The 21,228-nt window shown below is 41.2% G+C and overlaps 1 protein-coding gene across 8 annotated transcripts in view; it reads right to left on the bottom strand.

Annotated features, from left to right (window-relative positions):
* LOC134644297 (plakophilin-4-like) overlaps positions 1 to 21,228 on the bottom strand; it is an 85,800-nt gene that overhangs the window by 10,024 nt on the left and 54,548 nt on the right. For 6 of the 8 annotated variants that reach the window (XM_063497196.1, XM_063497197.1, XM_063497198.1 and 3 more), the window contains 6 exons: positions 20,298 to 20,862; positions 18,666 to 18,692; positions 11,167 to 11,337; positions 8,560 to 8,770; positions 7,173 to 7,305; positions 5,377 to 5,590 (listed from right to left, as the gene is read on the bottom strand). In XM_063497196.1, the coding sequence (XP_063353266.1) occupies positions 5,377 to 5,590; positions 7,173 to 7,305; positions 8,560 to 8,770; positions 11,167 to 11,337; positions 18,666 to 18,692; positions 20,298 to 20,862 (1,321 nt within the window). The remainder of the gene's footprint in view (positions 1 to 5,376; positions 5,591 to 7,172; positions 7,306 to 8,559; positions 8,771 to 11,166; positions 11,338 to 18,665; positions 18,693 to 20,297; positions 20,863 to 21,228) is intronic. The other 2 variants (XM_063497199.1, XM_063497203.1) reach the window with 1 other exon arrangement.

The raw sequence follows: 21,228 nt of genomic DNA, 5'->3' as shown, positions 1-21,228 counted from the left end.
CATTGGTAGCCTTGCAGGAGACAAATGTTACACAGCTGAATTCTACAGTAAACACTCAGGGCTGAATACATGTGTAATGTTCAACAATGCAGCCAAAACAATGCTTCAAGGCACATGTACAGTGTGCATGTGTGTTGGTGGTTCACGTGTGAGTGCTTAATGCTTCATGTTAATGAATCCATTTGCTGTTGTTGCTCTACCACTTGCTCACCTCAGTCTGTGCATTCAGAACACATTACATGATCAACAGACCAATGAAGCTATTACATGGAACTCTGTAATATACATGGACACAGTACTGGGAGAGGTAAAACAAATAATGACAGGTCTTCCTGGCTACTTTTCTCTCAACCTCACTGTTTATCTTCTTTCAGTAAGCTGCCTCTCCGTCCTGCTCTGATTGAAGCAATGGAGACGATAATACTCTGTAATATGGCCCAAGAGCCCGATTGAGGCAGACTGCTGGCAAGAAGCTTTAGAGACAGATATATGCCTGCCAAGACGGCAAGGTCTCTGCCACTGCCAGTCATTTAATCAACAATTTCTCTCACCATTATCCTTATTAACACTAAATCAAAGTGCTTTCAAACCCATTAAAGTCCTTTAGTGAACTTTCATTACTTTCCTTTTATTATATTAAAAAAATAACAGGGTGGCACTGAAAATCATGTGATACGCAACTTATAAAGTTAACATGCAGCACGTGCTTCTTACTGGAGCCTGGCAGCAGTGTGTGTGTGTGTGTGTGTGTGTGTGTGTGTGTGTGTAAGAGTCATTTTGTGCATGCCAAAAGCCTTGTGTCAGGTAGACTAGTAGACTCTGCTCAACTTGACTCAGTGGGACTCAGTTTAATTCTGCACTAAATGACCTTTGCTCCTTCCACCAGCACATTCAGTTCTGTGTTTGCCTTTCTCACGGGACGCGCACAGACTGCCTTGTAATAGGACCAATAATGCAGTGATAAGACACTCATGTCCACTAACCAACCTCCCTGCTTCTTCTTCTGACTCCACAATTCACTCTTTCTGCCTCTGGCAAGTTCCTAAACAGCCACCTAACGTCAATTTGTAGGAAGAATGTTCTCAGCTGGATTTTAGACTGATCCTGTGGAGGCAGCATGTCGGGAGAAATCAACAAGAGAATTCACTGAGGTGTGACTGACAACCCTGTCAGTGGTGCAACACCAGCAGCAATACCCATAAGTTACACCTGACAGTCAGACGGAACAGATGTATGCTTGTAGGCACCGACGTGAACCTTGTTCCCTACTCAGTGGCTTGTTCTCCAGTGCCTTGGCCTGCCTTTGAAACGCTGACCCAAGGTAAACATTGTTGTGAATTGTGAGAGCGCAGGAGGACACAGGGAGACACATGGAGAAAAAACCCCCCAAAATAATAAATAAATAAATAATATAAAATAAAATCTGAAGGTGGTTAGAACAGCTAAGGAAGTTAAATGGACATATCTTTTGCCCTGAAGTAGCTCAGCTGTAACGCATTCTGGGTTTTTAACACAAACAGAGTAAACGTCTAAAGATCACAGATAAAGAACTAAATGGCCACAAGGGATTGCACTGGCACAGTGACTCAGAGCTCCACTGATTACTGGGTGTATATGGCTGACAGTTGCCTGCAGAGTTCAGAGTATGTCTGGCACCACTTCCCCTCATCAGCAGCCACTTGCCAAATTTTACATGTAGTAAATCTAAGTCACCCACTTGTGCAAATTTGGTGTTTTTACCAACTTCAGTTCTGCCATTTTTTTTTTAATCACAGAAATACAGAAAGAGCAGACTCATCCTGACTACTGAGACACCTGTATCCTGCAGAATGTGTGTGTGGCAACCGTCAGCACTGTCATATTTATTGGCACACATGACACTGAGAAGCTAAACGAGACACAAGGAAAGAGACAGAGAGACTCCTAAATAAAATCTGAATTTATTACAAGCAGTGATCTTGGAAATTAAAGAGCTTTCTGACATTTTATCAGTACTTAATCCAATGCACTTGATTACATTCTGTCATAATGCAGTCCTGCAAGGCTATGACATGCTGCATTTGCTAAATATGTGTGGATGACGACTTTGGAAAATTCAGTCAGCTGAACTCATGTTATAATTATTAAAATGACTTCAATACCCACCAGGATGTCTGTGACTCAGTCCAAAAACTCTCTGGTGTGATTTAAATGCTTCTGTATATTTTGTTAGCTGCCCAACAAAGCTGACTTTCATTAATCACTCATTTTTCACTCCAAGTGAGGCTAAACACTTTCGACAGGCGGAATGAAAGTGATCTTGATTGATTCCCCAAATGTGTCACTTCTCCCTGGAGACCATTTCTGTGTCTTCAACTACAGGTCGACACGTCATCGACTTTGCCTGGCGAAGCAATAACTGGGTCGTCTTTCAGTTCAGTCAGTATAAAGCTGCTGATCATCCAAAAAAAAAAAAAAAACGGCTCAGTTTATTAACCTTTCAATTTTAGGAGTTAAAAAAAAAAAGCTTCAGTACCGTCTGATCTCTAATGCTGCATCGACTAAATCTCAGAGTCAGCTCGGCTTGTACTTTTGAGGTTAGTGAGCATTTTTCATTTTTGCGCCCTGCACTCAGTGAAAGTCATGGATATATTTTTAGATGAAATTACCTTTATCATTTATCTCTTGAAAAAAAGATTAATCTTCTCATTCTTTGTTCTCCAAGAACACAAACATAGCAAATCACACCAAGACTTGGCAACTAAAACTAGCTTTGTGGGTTAATGCCATTCAGCTTCTCTGTATGTACATTAGAAGCAGGTAATCTTTTCCAAACATTTATTTTTGAAATTAAAAAAAAAAAGCTCTTGTTTAAACAGTCATTTAATATTTCAAAGTCCAGAATATGCAAAAACAGTGTTTGGCATGTTGATTGCAATCAGTGTGGAGCAAAGTTTTTGAAGTAAAACCAAGTTTAAACTTCAGAACAGGGCAATAACAGAACGTGCGTGTGTGTATTTGTTGTCCAGGTATTACTCATGTTTTAGGGGCCTAAATCTGTCATATAATGGGGACGTTTAGTCCTTTTGGGGAAGAAGTCCTTATACAATAAATCATTACATTTCAACACAGTGACATGTTTTTAAGATTAGAGTAAGTTTAGATTCAGGTTATGCTTAGTACCAGATATTGTTTAAGGTTAAGGTTAAAGAAAGTCAGTAAAAGTGAATGCAAGTTAATGTAAAGTCCACTGGAGTCATGATACACGACTGTGTGTATGTGCATGAATGGCAGTTTCAGGTGTTTCATCTACTGGTGCTAATAACAGAGCAGTGTGTTTGTCCTTTGGATCTGAAGAAGTGATTAAGAACAGAGCAATAACCACAACAGCTGTTGGAAGAGGAGGCAGGTAAAGGGATGAGATCATGTTGTGAGTCTCCCCCAGCATGACCCATGACCTGAAGCAAGGGTGGCATGTTCTTATAGCTAGCTCTAATGAAGCACAGATGACAATAGAAGCTCAAATAATCGGACAACTGGTCGGCTTTTTGAACTCTACTGGCAATGACACTAAAGAAGCTGTTCTAATTCAAATTCTAAATATCCCACAAAAGCTGCCTCATAAGGAGCTGTGGGTGAGTGAATAATGTCTGTCTGCTCCACTTTAAGCTATGGTGTGGGGCGTCTTTGTCATCCACCTGAAAGCTTATCAGCTATAATTGTGCTGCTTTCCATTTCACTCTGAAGTCGAATGCTGGAGCTGGGAGTGACGCTGCAGTAGTAAAGTTGGCAAACTGAGGAAAAACAGCATTTGTTTTGTTCCTCAGCAAGGTAGAGCCATTCGTGCATTACTAGCAACACAGCACAGTGGTTGTTTTTCTTTTGCACTTAAAAAACACACAGCTGCAGCACATTCGCGTATGGCTCATTTAGTGAGTCACAAATACACAATAGTAGTATTTCAGATTTTAAGTTTTACAATTTTACTGAAGATTACCTGCACTGTTGCCATCTTGGATTGTTAAATCGGAATTGGTGGGGCTTCTCTGACTTTCTGAGTTGGAAGTCTGACTTGTTCCAATTGAATATTCAGACTTCAAATGGAACGCACCATTAACCAGGGTGATGCAACTCTGCTGACCTTTTCAAATTACTCTTGTTCCTAGGGTCTGCACTACCAATTACCCACATCAGGCTTTCTGACAAGTGGAAGAAAGGAAAGGAAAAGAACCTAAACAGAGATCGCACTAAAGGAGACGATTCGGAAATGCCTGTGCATTATCTGAAATGCAAGTGTGAAGAAAGACAATTTAGAGACTGTAGATTCCAATGTGAGAATGATTATTTTCTCCTTTTTAAGCAGAGTCAACAAACACTCTACTAGAAAAGGAAGCTGAAGATGATCTTCTCGCAGACAATACAAAAGGGTTCATATTCAGGCTCGTATTATTCACCCTCGGGGGACTGCTGGATTGTAACCTGAGCGCATGTTAGACCGGGGTTTGGAGTCCTGCACAAACAGCTGACTCAGCCACCTGGGAGCCAAATGTCTTGGCTTGCTTATTTTTGTAGTGCTCCACCCTGATCCTAAACAACACGGATTTATACCCTATTTGCAGACCTCAAACAACACACAAATGCAGCTGAGTCGCACACAGGCCAACGCAGAGAGGGAGAGAGAGAGAGGATTATCAAGCCCACTGGCAGGTACGCTTGTTTTCTGACAGAGAAGGAGCTAAAACGGCAGCCTAAGTAATAAAAGAAAAAGCATGAATCCTGCGGAAATGTGGTTTTATTTTGTTGCATATATCATAAGCAGCAGTGACAGCAGTAGCGGCAACTTAGGAAAAGCCTCTACACCTGAGTTATTACTACAATCATAATTTCAGAACAGACTATGGTAAGCCGTCTGCTTAATAGCTTATTCAAAGCATCTTTAAAAGCAGTAATCCACAGTTAACCATGACATGCAGCACTAAACAACCTCGAGCTACATTCAGAGACCATGTCAGGATTCATAAGTTACAGCCCCACTGTAACTGTACTGTAATGATCTCTCTTGTAATGCCCAGCAAGTCATTTATCAAATTCATGCTGCGTAAAGTTGCTGTGTCTGATGCTGGATAATACCAGTGCTGAAATGACTTGTCAGTGAATCAGTTAGCCTGCGAGCTAAAAAGAAAAAGCAAGTAATCGAAATTATTCACCGATCAGAAATGGCCCAGATGTGAAGATCTGACTAACTTCGAGGAATCTATTTGTGCGTGTGAATGTGTGTGAATGAAGTGTAATTTTGATTCTTTTCAAGTTTAACAGAGAAGCATGTGGATGAATGCCCTGACAGATTTTTTTAAAGCATATAATTCCCCTTAGAGTTTCTGCATTCTCCACACTAACCTGTCACAAGCTCCCTCACTTCCGCATCCACAGTCTTTCTAAGGAGACGGAGCAGTGCTGGGATACCCCCGGCGTTCCTAACAGCGATCTTGTTGTCATCCATAGTTTTGCCATACACGAGGTTCCTCAGAGCGCCACAGGAGTTCCTCTGGACTTCAAGGACTTTGTGGTCTAGCAGGTCCACCAGGTGTTTAATTCCTCCCAGTCGACACACCTGGAGTCAGGATGGTATGAAATTGTAAATTTTCAGATGTGAAATGATTCTGACCACTAACAACATTTTTTAAAACTTTCCCTGTAAAACACGGGGACAAAAATCATGCATTTATTCATGTGACAAGAGAATCTACGCACAGGGAATTTATTCATACCAAACAAATTATTTTGAAAAGAAATGCTAATATATGACCATGGAAAGAGCCTCAACCACAGGAGATGGTAGACTAAAAGAAAGCTGGATTTACATTTCCTTCTGGAGCACAGAACAATGTGTACTCTGAAAAAAAGCTCCCTGCTTTTTGCTTTGTAAGATGAATCAAGTTCTTCTGTCATACGGCATCCAAGAAAAACAGTATCTAAAATATACTGTCTTCATAACTTATCTTAGTCTTTATATGTCAAAATCACCATTATGCTAATGTCTGAAGGGAAAAATCCAGAGCAGATGTCTCTTTGGATTTATTTATTTTTCTAACTGTTGCTGTAAGCTGTGGATGTTTTTTCTTTAAATATACTTGCTTCTGATGTGTATGAGCAGTGTGAATGTGACTATGTTCACATTCTTGTGACTCTTTGGTAGCTCTAAACTTTTTCAGCTCTACGAGTTGAATTGACCAAATAATACATCTGCTAGTTACAAATAATTTTTTTGTCTGTGTCAAAGTGACCACCTGACTTTCTGACCGCCTCACACTTCCAGACCTAAATTCCATTTTCACAGCTCTAGTCATCAGTTCTGCTTGTTAAGATGACACTAGCTCAGAAAAGTAGTTGTGAAGCTCTTGGAGCATACATTAAAAAAATACCTCTCTATAATCCACAAGCTTGTATGAGATAACCCATGCTGATAGGTTTGACCTTCTAGTAAAGTGGTAAAGTGTGGCAAATAAGATAGATCACAGCTGAAGGAGATGATTGTACAAAAACGACAGCAGTTGTATTTGACAGTTTTTCAGACATAGAGACAACATTCAATATTCATCGAATAACTAGGTGTAGTCATTGCACCTGTAATAAAATGTTTTAATGCAGGGCTGATTTGTGTATATCCTTTCGTCTGTGTGAGTTCTCTTCAGGTATTCCAGGTTCCTCCCACAGTCCAAAGACATGCAGTTAGTGGGGTTTCATTAACTGGTGATTCTAAATTGATCTTAAGTGTTAATATAAGCATGGATAGCTGCATGTTTGCACGTGTTAGCTCAGCAACAGATTGGCAACCTGTCCAGGGTGTTCCCTGCCGCTCCCCCTAGGACAACTGGGATAGTTTCCAACCAATCTCAGTTGTCATAGAGCAGATGGATAGATGGATGGATGATTTATACAGGCTAACTCAGAGCTCAAAGTTACTGCTATAGTCATACCACAAAATTGTAGTTAAAAAGCCAATTTTCACTTTGACTGTCGCTGGCTTTGCTCTTCTCATCTGCCAGACATTAATCTTGGAGTTTTTGGTAAAGTATATGTACATCTCCAAAATCTGGGCAGGCCCAAAAAACAAACAAAAATGTTGAATAATATAAGAAGTTGAAATAACTCACTGTAATAAGAGAGTAATGGATTAGTGGTAGAACACCTACCTCAGTCTTGACTCGATTATCACCAAAGCACAGGTGTTGCAGGTAGGCAGCTGCATTGGCCTGCACTGATGGGAAGTGGTGCTGCAGCATGTGAATCACCTCTGTTAGCTCTGGGTCACGCCACGCGAACTCTCTAAAAGTACAGGTGGGGTGAAAAGGTATCAGCATGACGGCAGCGACTGGAAGAAGGTTGCCTCCTTAAAAACCACAGGCACCTTTTTCCTAAAAATGAATACTTCAGCACCTGAGGACAGGCTGATAAAGCCAAGAAATTGCATTTGCACCAGGTCCAGTTGGGTCACACTTGGATTACTGGGTTTGTGCATGTAGTACATTAAAGAAAGAACAAAGGAATGCATTGTATCTAAACTTCTTTTTTTAAGATACTGATAATGGATTTTTCAAACTTGAATTGGATCCAAGTTGTCTGAATTGGTGTTGCACAATAACAAAATACCAATAAGTACTTTAATCGACCCACACTTCTGGTTCTGACTACCGAGGACAACAACATTTAACTGCTCTCATGCTAATTATTATCCCTAATTCAGACTCTTCATTTAGAAATATACACCAACACTGATAGAGCCACTACTTCCCATATGAGGAAGATTGTGCATGAGTACATTATAATCTTGTGCATGCTCATCTGTTAATGTGAATGCACACAGGTTAAATTTTTGCCTCGCTGAAAGTGATACATGAATGTTAATAGATTCAACCTAGTGAAATTGCCTGTTAAGACATCTAGGGAAAAGTGGTTAATGGAAAGGAGGCAAAGAGTGAAAGGGGCTTAAGTTGTAAGAGAAATACCTTTGACACACTGACTGAATTATGCACGCCACAATCCCAGGCTGCTAAAACTAAATTTGTGGCCTTTGAGCTAAACTAATAAGTCTTTCCTAGACAGGAGCAATGTTAAAAAAAAATATTCTAGAGGAAGTTTGACTCTGACGCCATTCCCAAATGAGCCTGTCTCACATAAAATAAGCATGGTGCACTCACTTTAAATACTTAGACAACAGCATAAACAAGTGTAAACAAATTTCCCAATGAGCAGGGTCACTGCAAATGTCAATCCACTCTCTACGCTTCCACGACAAGAGCAGACACAGCACTTCAGCACATGTGAGAATCTTTTGTTAAGTGGCCAGGCATAGTTGAGCCAGCTTAACGGCCAGAGCTGTGTGTGCGTGTCTACCCAGGAGGTTCACTGTTTGAATAGTAAGAGGACACCGGTGTTGACCCAGCAGAACAGGACTGCCTTGTAAGCAAAAGTAGTCCCCCTGGATTACTGGTTTATGTTACACTACACTGGTTACTAACCACAGAATAAGTTTAGGGAAACAGAAGCACAGAAATAGAGTGAAATGTGTGCCGAGCTTACCTCGGATCCTTCTGAATGCTGTCTATGGAAGGAGAGCGTGCGGCACCATCATCCACGACAACAGCCTGGCGGGCGTAGTTGGGATCGGAAGGCCGGTACTGTGCTGAGCGATAGGGATCAGCATAGGTGGCTGATGTGTTAAGAGTATAATTGTTTCTTTGGTAGGTCATGGCACTTCGCTGGCTAGACGACCTTTGCAGACTGCCCACACCTAAGGGATAAATCCAAATCATTCAGATTAAACACAAGACCAAAAACACAAAAACATCTTAGCAGCGTCTAGACGTCGCCAGCTAAACTTTGAGCTTTCCCCACCATAGGCATACATCTTTAAACAAAGCTGGAAATACAGACATGCTGCTGTTCTGACAAGCTCAGCAAATTCTCAAATCTGGAACAGATTAATGATGAGGATAAAACACAGCTCCCATGGTAGCACAAAGCAGAACTCTTTTCCTTCAAAGACCTCTTTACTTCTTGTTGCTTTTACAAGCTTGGGTTAGCCAGAAGGATCCTGCTGGTTTTCAAAGAGGACAGGAGGACTCAACTTGCTTGGTGATCCACAAATCCTTTCTTCACCGCCTTCTTGCTCCTCGGAGACATCCTATGCTCAGGCTAAGTTTGCCAAACAAAGAAAACAGAATTTGGTAAACCAAGGCGCACTCCAAAAGAAGGAGAAAAGAAGTCAGCCTGAGAGCACCTCCCTTCAGTCATCTTTCCTCTTTTCATTTGCACCGAATGGTATTATGACCTAGTTTTTTAACACAATGGGTAACAAACAGAACGGCATAAACAAGCTGCTTGGATTCAGCCCTCCTTCTCACCGGAGCCACGTGATATGAGGCAGCGTGACTGCTGCGCCGGTCAGATCTCTATCCTCCATCCAACAGAACTTGGCACGAGCGTGCTCAAACTCCCTCCTACGAGCAGCCAAGACGTCAACTGGTGGGGTTACTCCAAAAACACAATTTCGCGCATCACTGCACTTCTATGTTGGGCAGCAGCTCTGCCGTGCAACATGGTTATCTCCCAAAATGTAACCTTACACAGCCAAAGACATTGGAAGACAAATTATAAACAACATACTGCAGCTTTGCAATTTTACAAGAACTATTTGGATTCCATTTCTCACCTTCTCAGAAAAAGATCGATACTTCCATTGCTCCCGCTTGCACAAAAAAGTACACTGCCTGCTTCCAGAAAAAGCCCCCAAAAATGCATGGAAAGCCAATAGGGGGAAATGGCCCATTGAAATTTCATTTCACAACATAACAAAGAAAACTGTGGGATCAAATTGGATTTTTCTAATGAGATAGCTCTCACAAAGCCCCCATATTGAACACCCCCTCCAGCTCTATCCCACTCGCCTTTTCTTAGTATAGCTGGAATAAACACATTACAGTGGCTTGTCTGTGGGGCTTCTTCATACCACCAATAGCATTTATTAGTGAACTTATCGGTCTACGCAGATCTCCGGTGTGCCAAGGAGAAGCCTGAATGGAGTGCGCGTGTACGTCATGGGAATTTAACATGCGTATCCAAGGCAGGAGAGTTGATGATAGGAAAATACCAACATCAGGACAGCTGGAAGAGCACAGGCTGTGGATGTGGCTAACCAAGCTGTCCCCTTCATCCTTCTTCTCATTTTCAATGTGACACATGGGTAATGGACTCCTTTGTGGCAGGATGACATATCAGAACCTGCCCATTAACTCATGTCTCACCCATTTCTGTCTGACAGTGGAGGGAGGATGGAAATGGAGGCAGCGGAAGAGAGAACAAAAAGTAGAAATCAGGAGAGAAAAGCAAGAAAGAAAGACATAACATACTGAGCGCTAAAGGGCAGACAGAAAAATGGCGGACCCCCCCATGGACAGCGATAGTCCTCCATGGGGGATATGGGAAAGAGTCAAAGACACCTGGATTAAATGGCAAAGACTTGGACACACTTAAAGTCAAAGAAACTACATAACAGGAAGAAGGCACTTCTGATGTGAGGATGTATTGAATAAAAACTCTGTGCTCATCCTGACCTGGCTCTACCGCATGAAGATACAGCACAAGCAAAGAAGAGGGTAAATGGAGTTTCTAGTAGATTTGATCTGTCGCACACAAACACACTCAAATCAAAAACTGCGTTGTTTGTAAGGTACTGCAGGGGTTCCCAGCTTCTTTTGCACTGTGCAACACTGTCACTGAGTGGCAGGGGACGCGTAGCATGAATCAAGAAAAACATTACCTCGGTATACGATGTCCTCTGCCTCCTCTCTCAAGCTTTCCCTTTTTAACCCATCTCAGCTGGCTAGATACATCTGTAACCAGCTGCATACATACAAATGTGCCACCTCAACTTACTCACTGACAGGAGAAACATTTTCTGACTTTTTAAAAAATGTTCCCCGTGGCTCCACAGCAAGTATTTCATAGCAGTTGTTAGCTTAGGTGATGCTTTGCACTTTTGTTGACACTAAACTCAGGTTCTTCCAACAATCTGGCAGCAAAATTCTTACATGTGAGAGGGAAACACATAATTTTAGTATTATAGGGAGACTGTTACTAACTATTATTAGTAACAATGTCCAAAGTTAATAATAATGTGGGGCCAACCTGATGTGCTCCTGTAGAGCGTGCTCTGGTGGGTGTGGCTGGGACTGCGATACATCGGGCCCTTGTACGTTCGATCCTCATAGATTGGTGCAATGTGGCGGTCTGGGGAGATGGTTGACCTTAACTCTGGGGCCAGCTGGCTGTGCTGACTGGCGTAAGAGCTCCGTATTCCTGCAAATGAATATAAATGGGAACAATTTAGTGTCTGTGTCTTTTCAAAATATTATAGACCATGTTTTCGTGATTCTTACAGGATAACTGTATCAGCATGTTAAGAACATCAGTGGAAAACATGGTGGACGCAAAAAGAAACAGCAAGAGTGCTTGTATCCCCCCCTAAACTACGGTATTTAGGTCACTTAAGTCACCTGATACTTGGTAGACTTAGATAATTAATCCCAGAAAACAACGTGTCTTCTTTTGTTGTCAAACTTAATGTCATTGTTGTGTGCGGTTCACTGATTTGCAAAAGGGACACTGCATCGCTTTACAGCAATAATGCAGTTTTGACAAAAACAAAAGCAGACATGATGTTCACAGGATCCTATCTTATGTATCAGGTTAAATCAATTTTCAAACTTGATCAAAATGAATAGAAAGCACTGCACATGCTGAAGAAATAATTCAATTCATAGAAATATGACTGTCAGTAAAGTATAAAAAATGAAAAATGAAACAAAAACACAAAACAAAACATGAGTTGGGGAAAACCCCCACATCTGCTTCTTTTTGTGAACAGGAACTAGGCACAAGCAAATGCTAAATATTGGTTGAAATGACTAAAATGAGTCACTGAAGTGAACTGAGCAGATACTGAAGTGACACTGCAAACCAATCAGTCCATTAACAACAGGAGTGTTTCACATAACAAACAAACAAATGCTATAATCAGCAAAAAGCTCTCCTGACAGGGGTGAGAAAAGGAAACCATTGTCTAATTAAAAATCCCTTTCACAAAGGTCACTTTAACAGGATATGCAGGCATAGTCGAGCATCAATTTCTGTCTGACTCAGACTCGGGTCAGATGTAAAACAACAAGAGCAGAATGAGGAAACATCATACTGCTCTGGGTCTTTCCATATAAAGGAAAAAGGTTATTATGTCTCACTCTACCAACCTCGGAATGCCTAAAATTCCAACAAAAAACAAACGTGAGCGAGGTCGTGCAGTCGTGGCCAACAATCTGATGAACTGACATTGTGTCACATGGTAGGTAGGTGAGATCGCCATTCACATTAGTGCTGAAAGCACACTCTCTGTCACTTGTAAGGTTTTACCTATCAGGACATAATCAGTCCTTGACCAGGTCTTAAAAAACAGCCAAATACAACCTGAGATGAACAATAGCAAGTTAGACAAGTTAGCCAGTACCATTATTAATATAAATGATGCCAAAATGCAGAAGCAATGTGTGAAAAACTAAAAGCATCCCATTAGTCAGCAGCTATGGACGAATTTTGGCCCACTCTTCTTTCCAGCTCTCTTACGGTCCAGCCACAGTGTCTCAATCAGGCTGAGGTATCTGTTGGACAAATGGCCTCACATTTGTTTCTAGAACACTGAAACTTAGAGGGAGTTCATGGTCAACTCAAAGACTGCAAAGCACACAGGTCCTGCAGCTGCAAAACAAACCCAAACCATCAGCATCCACCCCCGTGCTTCACTGTTGGTGCAAGATGTTTGTGGTAATGTTTTGTTTGGGTTTTTTTTTTTTTTGCTAAATGTGGTGCCGTGCATTATGGCCAACCATCTTGTCTTGTGGTTTGTTTAGCTGCAACTTTGAAAAGCTAAGCTGTGCTGTCGTGTTCTTTTTAAAGAGAAAAGCAACCCATACTTGTTTTATGCAGGGTTTTTTCTTTTTTAAAATTGTACTTTACTAATTGTGCAAAGTTTCAGGTAGTTAAAAGTCTGAGATGTACTTCTTGGGTTATTTTGCAGTTTCTCTAAGCAATACAAAATGTGACCTTGGGTTGAATTTTCTGGGACGCCCACTCCTGGGAAGATTGGCAGCCGTCTTGAATGTTTTCCACTCGTGATTAACCTTTTTCAATGTAGACTTCAAATTGTTTGGAAGTGACCTTAAAACCCTGCTGAGAGTTATGGGCAGCATCAATTATCCCTTTAAGATCACTGCTGATGTATTCCCTACTTGGCTATGTGTTAACACACACCTGAGAGCTCCAGCCAACAAAGTGACAAAACCTGAAATTTTACAGAGGTACTCACACTTCTGATGCTCAATCGAGAACATATGATTAGCAGCACTGCTACTGCCTCTACTGGCTACTATGTACCTACCTATGGAAGTAATAAGAGACATAAGAACACTTGATTTGTTAAATCGATGTGTAATATGCCATGTTTTGTAGTTCATTGGAGGTTATATTTAGCTGGTTTTAGGACTTTCATTTTTTATTATGTCCCAGTGTGTAAAAAGAAGAGTTGACACAGGTTGTCATCTTTCTTTTTGCCATGACTGGATGAGAGTATATAAAAAGAAAAATCATTTTAAAAAAGGTCTTAGTAATACCTTAATATGTAACCACAAAGAAGTTAAAACTTGACATGCTGACATTTTCTCAAGGAATATAAGAATATGATTAAAGTGTTCTTAGTTATGTTTTAAAGAGACGATGAGATGTCAACAAAAGTTGCTGTGGTTATAATGTTATGACGCAACTTTGGAAGAGTAACTTTTGGCTCCAATATAATGTGCATGTCTGCAGATATACTTGCACCATCTGTTCTTACTCTATACCAACTCAAACTTGAAAAAGAAAATTCATTTCCCTGCTCCCCAAAACACAAAATGGTTAACTGAAACAATCGATAGGAGAGGATAGTGCATTCGAAGTAGAATTTGTACTGAAGAAGGAAAAGAAAATGGATGAAAAATCTGATTAAAAAGGGGCCCTATTAATTTAAACAGGAGGGGGTAATGGGCTGCAAAATTTCTATCAAAATAACCAAGGGCTAATGTCTGAAAATGGACCACAATTATAGCATGTCTCACCCAATCATCCCCTAATCAAGTTAAACTCAGAGCTGAGCTATTCTGCTGTGACATAACAAGAAGCAGAATAATAGTCGTGCTTTTACTGTTGCATTTTGAAGATCGCAAAGAAGGTTAAGAGTCCAAACTTTATTTTTTATTTTACAGACCAATTAAAAATAAACTGGTATGATGAACTGTAGAGGACAGCGTGGACATAAAGGCGTTTGCTCCTCTTTAATCTCCATTCTCATCAAACAAACCTAAACCAACACCATTTAAGTAATGTTTGTTTTAAACCTCACATCACTGAAGCTCACTAAACTGTGAACCCCAGTGGGCCAGTATACAGTTGGCAACTTACTGCTTATTGCACATTTCACAAGCCCCCAAACGTCACTTGGGTCCTCTCCAACTGCATGAGCTTAGGCACAGACTGCTGCTAAGCACAAGCTCTGCCATGCAGAACCAGCTAAATGAGGGAGTCTTGTCACAATTTGAGACTGAGGACATTAATAAATAAACATATTTGCCTCATTTGTGAGCAGAGAGACTCTGGGGGCAAGACGAGTACAAATTTCAGATGTAGATGGTAGACTAGACTGAGGCTGACCTCTGAAACACAGAGCCTTTACATGCACTGAGGCAAGCATAGGATGAGGCATTGGGCAGCTGGTTTGGGGACCCTGGTAACCTCAATCTGAATAAACATGCAGAGAATCAACTAACTAGCTCAATGGTGTAGTTTTATCAAAATAATGGTTGCAGTCCAAGTTACTGGCTGATACTAGCAGAAGTTGTAAAAAACAAAACAAAAAAACAGATTAAAAAAAAAAAGTTTTTTTAAAAATTTTCCTTATTTTCTGTCATACATGTGCAGTTAGAGTGGTCTATGCTTAAAATGTCCAAAGTTTTAAATAACAAGATATATGAAAATAATCCTTGTGAACCAAAAGCTTAGGCTTCAAACTGCTCTAAAGGCTCGGCTTAAAAGAATTTCTCCAACTCTTGAATATCTTTGAGATCACAGACATGGGATGTAATTAATATGGTTATCTCAACCACACAGTTTTATACCCGCGAGCAAACCTTCCGTTTATAAGGGCCAACCAATAAGAAGAAAGTTGGCTTGAAGGAAAGGACATAAAAAAAAACTTGTTTCAGACAATGGATGAACTCGGGGGGTGCACTAAAGCCCAGTATTAGATAGATACAGATTTGTATTTAAACCGTGTATCATACAGAACCCAGAAACTAAAATACGGAGCTGGAATTGAGCAGAATAACTCCCCTTTAAGGTCAACTTATCACCAGGCTCAGTGGGCAGGTCTTTTCCCCTAATGAATCAAGTAAACACACAAATACAGATTGAGCTCTATCAAACCAAGTCTAAATTGCAAGTAAATGAGCATTTCCTGCCAAAATATCACAGTCTGACCTTGACCTGAAAGCTGGAGAAAAAATGGTGTCCTAGCTTCTAAGTGCTCTCTGATGGCAAGAGCATTTTATGGAAGAGATCAGAACAAGTGCAATCCATTTTGGGTAAAGTAGTGTTGACAAAGCACCCAGTTTTTTGTCAAGGTTATGACAGATTTTAAAACATTTTCTCGAAATTAAATTTAGAGACTGGCTTTTTAGCCATTGCGCAGCAATAAATTAAATGATGGCGAGTGCTGCAAACATCCTTGAAATATGGAAAGGTTTAAACAAGGCTGTGGACTTCATTTATATATTGAAGATTTGAATGTTTTTGACTGATTTTCACCTCACTAATGAAAGTATTTTTTTGTAAACTTCAAAGTGTTGTCAAATAAAGAGGGTTGAAATAAGGTAAAACTAAAATATATCATAACCTACAGATTCTTGCCTGTTTTGTTTATGTGTGTTTCCTATAAAGAATTAAAAAAAACCCCCAAAAACACTAAAAACTAAAGAAACGCCCAAGCTCTGACTCTCCACTCCATGGCCATATAAACAAAGACATAAACTAAGGTTGGAAGGAAGTAGTAAAACAGAGTAAAGAAGAAAAATTCTGCCACTGTGTGCACTCAATAGTGCAGGCAGCCTTTCACGCCATAGCTGTGCGCACAATAGCCACTAGCAGCAGCTTGGCAGGAAATCAGTTCAGCTTCTCTTGTTCAAAGGTTTGAAGAGGGTGAGGAGAGGGTGAGGAGATGGAGAGAGAAGAGGTGGTGGGAAGACATAAGGAAAGGCGGGAAAAGAAAGCAGCCGAGAGTATAGGAGGGGATGGGAAAGAGAGGATGAATGAAAAGAGGGTTAATGAGGCTGTCTAGGACCACCAGAGACCTCTCATTCCATGTAAAGCCTAGCCACATAAACAGAGCTTTTGGCACAGCTGTGACCGAGTGAGCGGGAGAGAATCTCCCAGGCACAGGAACCTTCATGCATATCTCTGCCTCTCAGCAGCCTGACTCCTGAAAGTAGCAACATTCAAACAACCTTAGCAGAGACTAATCTGTCTGCCTTCTTTATTCGGTTCCCCCGATAGAAGGGCTGCAGTCACTTCTAAAAGCATCTGCAAATTGTCAAGGAGAAATAACATACTGCTGTCTATTGAGGATGAATGGCCCACATTCCTGCTGCGTTATAGTCATTTAATTCTCCCCCTCAGTCCTCTCACCGTGGCTTTAACAGATTACACTTGGCAGAGGCTGGATAAAGGGCGGTGGCGGCTTGGCGCGTGCTTTCCCTGGAGAAACAAACACTTAAATGGATGCAGCTGAATGTATCCCTCAAGAAAAATACATTTCAAGAACCCTCTCTAAACAAACTGAACTCCTCAAAGAAAACTGGGATGATTATCAGAAAATCATTACGCATGAAAGTTCCTAAAGGGGTAAAAATTCGATTGCACCACAGCTAAAACTACCCCGGTAGCCTGGATGGCGAAATGAAAATGCAGACATTGAGATGTGCTATTTTCCCCCTTTTCTCTTCCTTCCTCTCTGAAAGGGACATGGAGCGTAATGAGCACATTATTAGGGACAATTTATCTTCATTTTCCATTTTTCAGCAGCAGAGGGAAGCTCTGACATCATGCCAGTGACAGCGCAGGGAGGGGAGCCAGGTGGATGAGTAGTCGGAAGAGTGGAGGGAGGAGAAAGGGCACAAATGAAGCACAAAAAGGTGGACAGAAGTGTGACGAAAAGGCAGCAGAGAGAACCAAAAAGTGTATGATGAACCAAGAAAAAGGTGAGGAGGAGGGGGAGGAAAAACACTTTCTGATAGATATTGACAGAAAACCACCAAGAGCTACAACATCAAGTTCAGGCTGCTGGATGGTGTTTGCCAAATGCTTGCAATTGAGTCTGATTGTGTGATCGTCCCATTTCCTTCCACTATGGCTCATTGGACACTTGTGAAAAATTACTGCAAAGTGCAGATGATGTGTTTGTTGCAAAAAGGAAGACTGTAAAGGGGAGGACAAAGAAGGTGACAAAGAAATGAAGGAAAGCAGAAGGAACAGAAAGCTCGGTTTGTTGGCCAGATTTATACTCCCTTGACGACTCACACACACACGCTCACACACACACAGGCAGACAGCTCTGGACACCGAGGAGTGAAGTTGTTCTACTATTACTGTTACACTACTCAGGAGGCTGACAACCCTTTGGCTCTGCTGGAGACATCATCAGTCAAAGTAGCAACATCTGTGTTTGTGTGTGCAGTGAGTCTGGGTAATAAAAAACAATCTCACTTTAAGAACATTTCCACAGTAACAATGATAAGCTCTGAACTACTGCTAAGTCAGGCTAGTGTAATAAATAAATACAAATGCATGTGGAAAGGCCTGTGATGTTTAATAAAAGGCCGGAAAAACAACAAATTCACCCAAAATTAAAACATGTAAAGACAGTTCCATCCCACTGAGGAAAGAAACAGCATGCAGCCACGAGAAACAGCTAGCAGCAAGGCCAAGACTGACCTTTCATTACACTTCCACAGTCGACACCCAGCTGCCATCATTAACTTCTGCCTTTTTGGTTATTATCCCATGTGATTCAGCTCAAACAGATGCAAAGGCAATTTCGCTCAATTAAAAATTATTTTGCCAGTTAATTTTTATCATAAATATCTGGTTGATGCGCTACAAGCAAAATGAATAAAAATACGTTATATTATGCAGCTGAACCTTTTCATCTTAAAGGACTGCGTGTTCCTTCAGAAATTTAAAGCAATACTAAACTTTCAGAGTTTACAGAATTTACCTGAAGCGCGAGTATTTCCCTTAAAATTTTACAAGGATAGCTAATACATTACATAAAAATTTAATGTAAAGATATTTAGCAGCATGTTCCCAGTGATCTTGCTACAATGCACGTGTGTTTATTAGACGTTAAAAATGGCAACTGGTCATACATGAGCGTTAGACATAAATAAAATGAATAAGATCAAGTCGTGCACACACACAGCACCTTTATGTAAACAGAACAGATGATGAGCTGAGGTAACACAACCACCAAAACAAAACAAAACTAAATTCACCTTGTACGTCACCGTCAACGAGGGCATCTGAGAAAATCCCAAGGCAGCATCAAGTCAAGAGGAAATAAGTGTCAGTTAACCTCAAAGTAACACTACACTGATTTTCTGGGTAACGTGTTATTTTATGACGTAGAGGCAAAACCAAAAGCAGAGCAGTGTTTCATCAGTTTGAAATTCCCACTGAATAATCATGGTTATCTGTAGTTGTCATTATTTGTCTAGACTATGATCTAATGTCCTGGAGATTCTACAGAAAATGGGAGCAGAAAATGAAAGGCTGCAGGCTGATGTCCGTCCATCCCTTCTTGTTGCCGTGTGGAAAACACCGGGACAAGATACGTGTGTTTAGCAAGCAAACACTAGTCAGCTCTTGTTTTTGCCTCATTTGCTCAGGATTCTCTTAAGAATGGCAAACTAGTTTGCACAGGCACGCTTTCCAATTAATTATCTTCCTGATCTCTGGCATACTTCTCTCTCACACACACAAAGCCACCCCCTTTCCTGCCTCAGTGATTGCCCACAATATAGCCTGGATAATGCACTCATCAGAATAATGGATTTGAAGGAATGCCATCACGTTTTGTGGAATCATTTTCTTCACTTTCTGTTATTTCCACTACACGGGGGCACCTTGTGTTTATGATTAAATGCTCTGTCAGTTATTTAACCACAAAACAAAAACATTTTTTTCCTCCTGAATGAATGCCACACATGCGTAATATCAAGCAGTAGCCTTGATTCTCACATAAAACAAAACTAAAGGCAGCTGAAAATCATGGTTTCCGTGGCGTTCGGTAGTTAAACCTCTCGCCTCAGTCACACTAGTTACTAATCTGAAATTTCGTCAAAGCAACCATTTCAAAAGCAATCGGATCAAAGTTGTTGCATGCAGTTGTAATAACCGTGCCAACCACTGTTTTCTTTTGTGTGACTGTAGCATAAGTGAATTGCGCTTGTGCAAGGTTACACCTCTTTTAGGTGTGGTAACTGAAGCAACTGATTTATTTAAAACCAGAAAAGGCAAGTGAAGCTGCCTGGAAATAATTTAAACTTAGTTCTTCCTCTGACACAATAGTTTAAAGGCAGACTATCAAATAATAATAACATGGTTTCTATCAGAATGTAATCGGTAAAGCAGATGTGTGATCTGCACAAGCTGTTTAATGATAAAGTGTTTTTGCTTGAGAGCACTCAATTAGCAAAAAAGCTAATGAATACCAATTCCTAGACTTGGTTTCTTAGTCTATGGTTAACAGCAATACCAACTACGATAAGCAGCTCTGAGCCAATATTTGTCTTCGAGCAGGAACTATGTTTTGGCGACACTCCAGGGCAACCACTGACCTCGCATTCACTCTTTGCTTTCAGCTTGAGTAAATGAAACAAAAGAGTCACAAACATGCCTGAGAAATAATTATACAAGAGTGCATCCCCGTCTGCACAAAGCAAACATAACTGTATCGTTTAACATGCCAAGAAAGGAAGAACAAAACACTTGTAACTTATGTTAGCAGACTTGATATTAAAGTGTCAGTAATTTTATGCTGAGACTTTCAAAAGAATATATATAAAATACTGATGCACCGTACAGAGCAAGTATGTGTGTGCATGTGTGTGTGTGCAGCGGAGCACCTGCGAGGCTGTCAGGTCGCGTCATTCTCTCGTAAATGTCGTAACTCTGGGGTCCGTAGGGGTCGGTGTTGTGGAGCACGGAGCGGGGCAGAGTGGAGCTGTAGTGCTGGGGCACGGCAGTCATACTAGCCCTGACTGGAGACGAAGTGTGAGTAGGCTGTTTAGTCAGCGGAGGGTTGACGTTGTCGACCATCGTCAGAGGTGAGCCCATGCGGCCCGAGGGTGACCCTGCTGAGGCCTGGTAGGGTGAGGTGGTGCGGCTAGATCGAGAGTTTGTGGAGCCCATGCGACGCAGTGCAGCGGGGGAGTTTTTCTGAGTGTTGTAGGGTGAGCCACTGCTACCGCCGCCCGTAGTACTGGTTCGCTGGGCAGAGGGCAATGTTGTAGAATAGATGGCGGAGAGGGGTTTGGGTTCTGTAACAATGGGGGAGCCGTAGGCACTGCCAACTGAGGTACGCAGGGAACCACGGGAGGGGGACATACTGCTCGCGTAGGCTGGCGAGTGAGAGCGAGAAGGCACTGAGCTGACCCTTCGCATAGCTCGGCCAGGCACTGCTGTTGTGACCTGCAACCAAGAGAAAAAAAAATAAAAAGGCTCTGTGGTTTAGTTCTTACATTCAGGAGCTATAAAATTATGTACTGTAATAATAATGACATGCTACATAAAACAACACTGCATAAAACAATTCATTACAGGGCATAACTTTACTCTGGGACATATTTATTTTCCTTGTGCTCCCCTCCTCTGTTGTGTGACGGCACCATTTGGTTTCTCAGCAGTCTCTATATACGAAGCTGTAAGAAGCGTGATTAGGTTGTGGTGCTCGATCCCTCTGTGCATTAAAGCCATAAATCACTAACAAACTCAAAAGCAATTCTGGAGCAATTAAACTTCACGACCCTTTGAACAAGACGTATGATGAGATAAATC

Source organism: Pelmatolapia mariae, linkage group LG16_19 (genome assembly GCF_036321145.2).
Source record: "Pelmatolapia mariae isolate MD_Pm_ZW linkage group LG16_19, Pm_UMD_F_2, whole genome shotgun sequence".
NCBI classification, from domain to species: domain Eukaryota; kingdom Metazoa; phylum Chordata; class Actinopteri; order Cichliformes; family Cichlidae; genus Pelmatolapia; species Pelmatolapia mariae.
The sequence above is the reverse complement of the archived record's forward strand: the minus strand, read 5'-3'. Positions and strand labels throughout refer to the sequence as shown.